This window comes from Colius striatus, chromosome 1, assembly GCF_028858725.1.
Source record: "Colius striatus isolate bColStr4 chromosome 1, bColStr4.1.hap1, whole genome shotgun sequence".
Lineage (NCBI taxonomy): Eukaryota > Metazoa > Chordata > Aves > Coliiformes > Coliidae > Colius > Colius striatus.
In genome coordinates, this window is record NC_084759.1 from 125,142,285 (window position 1) to 125,148,959 (window position 6,675).

Consider the following 6,675-nt stretch of genomic DNA (forward strand, 5'->3'; position numbering starts at 1 on the left):
GCTTACAGTGGCAAAAAGGAAAGTGCAAACCATGACTGGAAAATGAGTTGAAGGATGGGAACTATGAGCATGTAAGGGTACTGAAGTCAACGATAGGTACGAAGGTCTAGGAGATAATTGTACGCTAACTGCTGTTTCTGTGTAGATTTTCTGGAATGTTTTGGTCAGTGGGCATATTTCTGAGAGAGGCTTCCTTCTTGTGGCAGCTTGTTGTTTTGTTTCTTTTTCTTTTATAAATTGGAATGATTTTACTTCATTCTGTTCATGTTTTTTAATCCTCTTACAGAGTTGAAGACAGGGCTGATCCCAACAAACACAAGATGATGCGGTACACAGAAGCATTTAAGTCTCAGGACACGGATAACTATGACAAAGATTTGGGAAAATTAGAAATCAATAGGGACATGCTGTACAAGAAGGAACCGTCTGCTCTATCATTGTCACGGAGCACATCCAGGACTAGTTGTCACCGTGGTTGGGAGATCCTGAGACACAACACCTTCCACCATCTTCGTGGAGAGGTCGGTCCAGGAGAGGAGGTCTACGATGTCTAAGCCACCTCTTTTATTACTCCACAACACGGATAATTTTTGCCACAACAGTTCTCTTCTCCAACTGTTCATACACAGTCCAACATGATGCACTAATTCACCTGGAACTTTCCTGGTGAATAGTTTATGAACAATTCATGGTATCTATGCTATGATATATAAATTTCTCTTCTACATTTAGGTGTCTCCACTATTAAGCAGATATTTTGCATAGAGCTGTTGGGCTTGTTTTGCTAAGATCTGTAGTGGTTTGTCATGCTTTGTAATGCCCTACAAAAATAAGCAAAAGAAGCTATAAATGTGATTTCATCCATTTACACAGAAGTGATTAGTAAGCCCTCTCCCAGATTGTTAAATACAGTATAATCTCTCCCTTCAGTTTCAGAAAATCCCAATGCTCTCGTAGCAAAGAGAAATGACTAAGTTGTTTTATGATTTGTATGGAACTGAAACTCCATTTCTGTAACTAAGCTCAGGAATGAAGGTACTTACTGACACTGTGATGATTAAAAGGACTCTTAATTATGAAGCTGGTATTCAGGGCCTGACAGATTTTGCTTTCTGAAGAAAGCCAGTCTCTACTAGCTGCATTTTCAACAGTGCTATTTTAGCAAGGATGTTTTGGTTTTGGTTTGGTTTGGGGTTTTATTGGTGATGGAGTTTTGTTGGTTTGATTTATTTTATTGTCTCATGAATGCACTTTAAACTTTTGAAAAGAAGTGATTGCTATTCCTAGGAGGATTCTGAAGGATCTGAAGTGGGAATTTATTTTCCTAACGAGAGTATGTATGACATGGTTAGGTGACTTTCATCAGTACAAAACTTCCTCAGAGCCACTAATCTCCCAAGTCAGCTGAATCTGGTCTTTTCTTTTCTATGTAAGAGTAAGATTCTGAACCATAGTTCTCTGATGTATAACTGAGCCATCAAGGTTGAGTGGTGAACTACAATATGGCTCTAAAAGAAATGAGTAGAAGAATAAGAGATACTGCAGAGGTAGTTCAGAAACTGATGCTCGCTTTCTCTCTCTCTCTCTCTCTCTCTCTCTCTCTGAAAGTCTAAAACTATCCCATGAACAACCGAGTCAGGTTCCCTTCCAGGCACAACTTTTAAGAAAAATGGAGACATTTTCACAGAAACAGACTATCATTTCAGGTTTTTTTTTTTTTTGTATTCTCAGGCGTGTGGAGTTTCATTCCAATATCAGACGTGAAAAGCAATTCATGGTCTTAACATTTCCATCCAATGGGAATAACAACAGAAACTTTGGGTTTTTAACAAATCAACAAATCTAGCGCTAGATTTAAGTGAAATCACCCTGTGATAATCAAAGCAGATAACAAAAAAGCTGAATACAGTAGATTTCTGATTTTATTGAAATATCACACCAAATATCTACATCTCTCTTGCAAGTGCTATAATGAGCATCATGATCTTTGCAATATTTTGTGTTTATTTCTCATACTTGAATGTGTATTTATGCTCCAATGGAAGACTGACAAAAGACTGGATACTTTTCAGTTGACTAGTTTCTTTGAACTGTGTGTTGCCTGGTCTCACTTACTTAAGTCTTTCCCTAAACTATAGATCACTGGTTCAAACCTCAACAGAGATGTGATCAATGTGGTATATTAACCAGAACTGTCTTGCTGCTCTAATTTTCTTTAATAGATGGATTTTCTTTAATAGAGAATAGGAAATAGCATCAAGGGGAGAACTGATGTCTTCCTCCTCCTCCTGTAAAATAGTATTTTTTTCACCAATTTGAAAACCTGCAGAAATACAATTAAGATAGAGCTACATATAGCCATTCCTACAAAAAGGCTCCAGTTTGTGGTGATGATTATGATAACATTTTAAAAGATAGTTTGAAGCATAAGGTGTGTAAGCCCTGGTCCACTTTTGTGTTCTTCATTGCTACTAACAACAAGAATTTTGATCTTAGAGCTCAAAACAACATACTTATATTACAGAAGGCAGACTAGAACACAATTAGCAGTGCTAGGCCTTTATGGATTTCTTTATCCATATCCATAAAAAGAAAAGAAAAAAACCCAGTAGCAGATATTTTTAAGGAAATGCCTTCTCTTATGAAATTACATTCTGTCATAGTTAACTTTCAAACTCCTTGCACAGAACAGCATCATATATGAGTTTATTTCCTTGTCTTTAGAGTTGCCCAATGTAAATAAGATAGAGAATCACAGACGCAAAGAATGGTTTGGGTTGGCAGGTCCAACCCCTTTGCAATGAGTAGAAAAATCTTCAACTAGATCTGGTTCCTCAAAGCCCCAACCAACCTGACCTTGACCATTTCCATTTTCCAATGTTTCCAGAGGTGCGCATTTACCACCTCTCTGGGCAACCTATTCCAGTGTTTCACCTCTCATCATAAAAAATTTCTTCCTGACTGCTATTGGAATTGGCTTCTTGCATATTAATTTAAAAAATCCTTGAAAATGATTTTATGCAAAAGGAGGCAGAGTACTTCAGCTATAGTAAATTATTCCCCATCCACCTTTGCATATTTTTTTTTGTTGATGATGGGTGGTGCAGCTTGTTTCTGGCATAATTTATTTGATCTGGAGGATAAACAGCTGTAGAAGAAAATTTGAAGTGGGAGAAGACAGCAAATATAATGGGCACACCAGAAGTTGAAAATTTCAAATTTAATACGTACATGTAGACTACGTAACCTCTTCCATTAGGACATATACACAAGTTGTACCAATGTGAACCTCAAATGATGAATTAATAGGAGGCACTAGACTAACATTTTTGCTAGTTCAATGCAATCTGTCTCAGACTTGAAAACTGCAATGACTACAGTTACACAAAGGCAAAGTACTTTTGCTGCAATATTCCATATGAGTGTGCTGCTTCAGGATTTGCTTCATTTTTTTATGTTTTGTGATGTAGCTATATCATAACATTCTGAAAAAGTATTTATTGCTGCTCCCTGCTGGTGCAAGGTGTCTTTTTCTCTTAACAATATTGCAAGAATTTCAAACCAGACATTCCTCCCCTCCTTGAAACTGCTAACTTCCAACTATCTTCTACATTACTGAAATAACTTCTGAGTTTATGATATGATAAGAATGAATGTTTTGATCCAGTTGCTTGTAGCAAAATAAGAAGTATTTTGCTGAAAATAAGTACACTGTCTGCTTATTTTTGTCTACAATAGATATCATGGACCGATGTTTGGTAGCAATCACAACAATTAATTGACAAATTGTTTGGGTTGTTATGTTTGGGTTTATCTCAATCTTTTTTTGTTAAATCTCTTTTTTCCGCAGCAAGCCTCATCAGAAATTTCTTTATACAAAATTATTGTAGTGTTTCAATACTGATTTACAATTCAAAATATCAAGGATCTTATTTTTTTTCAAGTAATTGAATGTTTAATGAAAAATGCAGTACAAGCTCTTTGTAGAAAAGGCCATATTCTCATGTTGGTGGAGTGACCTATTTTGGAAAGTGAAACAATACTCCTTGCTTGCAATAACTCTATGTACCTATGTGCATCTTTTTCTCAATAATAAACATGCAAAACAGATACGGATAGCCCAGTTTTACATTTATAATTACTGTTTACTGAATGTGATGTTTAGACCATTTCTTAAATGATTACTATGATTTCCTTTCTAGCTTGGTTAAGGGCTTCATCTTACACTACACATTAAAGCAAATAAGGCAAAGAAACTGCAAGTCAGACTAATGGGATGAATTTCCATTAATGAATTTCCCTAAACTCCTGATGAAGTGCATTCTATACTTTGAAGACCTCAGATCTAAACAAAATGTCCCGTTTGTTTATAAGATAACAAAATTACTAATATTTTGAAACAATAGTTTAATTGTGCTTTGTATTTGCACGTGTTTTCTCATTTGCAATATTTAACTTTAGTCCCAGTACTGAATGATATTTTTTCAGATTTTATAATAAATACCAAAAAAAAAATCCATGTCTGTCTTGTACAGAAGAAATTAAATCAACATATTAAAGCTGACTTTTTGTTTGAAAGCTTTCTAAATGAGACTAAACCAATACAACAAATACTTGGTTCACAGATTAGAGTAATATTTAGAAACATTAAATATAGATTTTTAAGATAAGTTATTTTTATTTCTGAAATGATAACATTTTAAGCAATCTCTCAACTATGCACAGAGAAATTTATTGGCAAGAGTTTTGAGCCTCATTTAGAAACCTACTATCCAAGACAAGACACTAGTGAAGATGTGAGCATCCCTGATAAGTCTCTGATCTTGCTGCTGTTTTATGCTTGCTTGATAATTGTGAAGTATGCAAGATCTCTGCTTTTCCTACAGAAGCACACTTTACCATCATCCCTTTATATACATGAAAACTTTGTCCTTACAACACTTTCCTCTTCACTAATCAAATGCATTATTTGCCCAAACTTCTCTTTTTGTTAGAATGAAATAATTGAGACTGTACCTCAGAAAGAAGCAGAACTGGGCAAGAAAATACTAGTGTTGCATAAGCTCAACTAGACTATTGTATCAGAACGTATGATTTTTTAAAAACCTCAGAGAATGTCCAAGTTTATCTAGGAATTTTAATGTATCAATACATTAAAGTTTGTATGGGGACAATATCTGCAACATGTACTAATAAGCTGGTTAGTGGTTAGACTGGCAGCGACTTCGCAAAACTGTGCTGTGCACTGATGCTAGCTCTACTTCTGCTTAGGACACAGAAGAAAAGTTCAAGACAAAGTGGTAGCTACCTAGAATTCCCAAAAGGATAGCTGGACAAACAAATGTCAGCAAATGGATGGAAAAAGTTAAAGATTCCTTGTAAGATGTGCTGATTTCTGTAGAATCTTCAGAAAAGCTTACCAACTGCCCAGCTACTCAAGTACAGAACATCTAAAGCTTTGATTGAGATGGGTGAGGCACTTCATACCTCTTGCAGCTACAGTTTCAGTCTTCCCAGAGATCCAATCAGACGATAGGGTATTAATTACTGGCTCCTCACTGTTTCAGTACATTTGGAAAAGAAAAGAAATTAAATAGGAAAAGAAAATATCTGATTCTGCATAAAAAATAATTTTATGGCAAATTCTATGGAGCAGAATAAACATTCCTGCCTTTTGGGAAATCAGAGCAAGTTATAAAAAGTCTGCCCAGTGCTAATCTCATTTTTGTTGTAAACTATTCTCTATATTTTCCTGTTATGCATCTGATAAATAACAGAAAATTCACTAGCTTGCCTGGAAAAAAGTCTTTCTGGAGGAAATTTGACTCATCCACTCTTCATACTTTCTTCTAGTGTTCAGTGCTTGACAAATCAAACTTTTCGGTTTCAGCTAGAGGTGAAATAGACTGGACTAATTCTTCCCACAAATAAGAACCAGTGATTTTGTTCACTGATCAGTGGCATTTTTTGTGTGAGAATTTTACAAGTAAACTTGTATTTGAAGATACAAGAAAAGTAAGTCATTAAAAAAAATGAATGAAAAATTTGAGGCTACCAGATTTCTAGTAAGATTAATTCATTGGTTCACTGGTTATAAAGGACACCTGAGATCACCCTACATCAGGCTGTCTGTCATGACTTTGTCTTACACAGCCTTGAAAACCTTAATGATGCAGATCCAAAACTGAAAACCTTAATGATGCAGATCCAAAACTGAAAATCTTAATGATGGAGATCCAAAACTCTACTGTGTACCTGTTTCTGTGCTGTAACAGCCTTGGAGTGAGACTATTTTTCCAAATGTCCAACCTGAACTTCTCAAGTCACGGTTGATCATTGTGCTTTATTATTCAGACATTAATAGCCTTTTTTAATTTGAATCTTCACCCTCTCAGAAAATTAAGATTTAAAATAAAAGCCCATCTTTACTGTCTCCTATTTCCTTTCTCCCATTGTATCTCTCCAAAATACAGCCTTGTGCACATGTAACATTTAAACCACCACCTCAGGGTCTACTCAAGCTTGCTGATTGTGGTCTGGGTTCAGACTAATGAGAAGGTATCAGTATTGTCGATTAAATCTGTACATGCTGGAGAAGAAACTAGTTTCTATCACATAGTTTTCAGAGTAGTGTCCTTGTGAATGAGTCAGGAAAGCTGAATTTTACAAATACGA

At 35.5% G+C, this 6,675-nt stretch overlaps 1 protein-coding gene across 5 annotated transcripts in view; it reads left to right on the forward strand.

Annotated features, from left to right (window-relative positions):
- Window positions 1–6,375, forward strand: part of LOC104550417 (transient receptor potential cation channel subfamily V member 6) — a 32,953-nt gene extending 26,578 nt beyond the window's left edge. For 4 of the 5 annotated variants that reach the window (XM_062006650.1, XM_062006659.1, XM_062006666.1 and 1 more), the window contains one exon: window positions 287–4,108. In XM_062006650.1, the coding sequence (XP_061862634.1) occupies window positions 287–554 (268 nt within the window). In that variant the 3' untranslated portion in view covers window positions 555–4,108. Of the gene's footprint in view, window positions 1–286; window positions 4,109–6,234 lie in introns of those variants that run through there. The other variant, XM_062006681.1, reaches the window with a different exon arrangement.
- The last annotated feature ends 300 nt before the right edge of the window (window positions 6,376–6,675 follow it).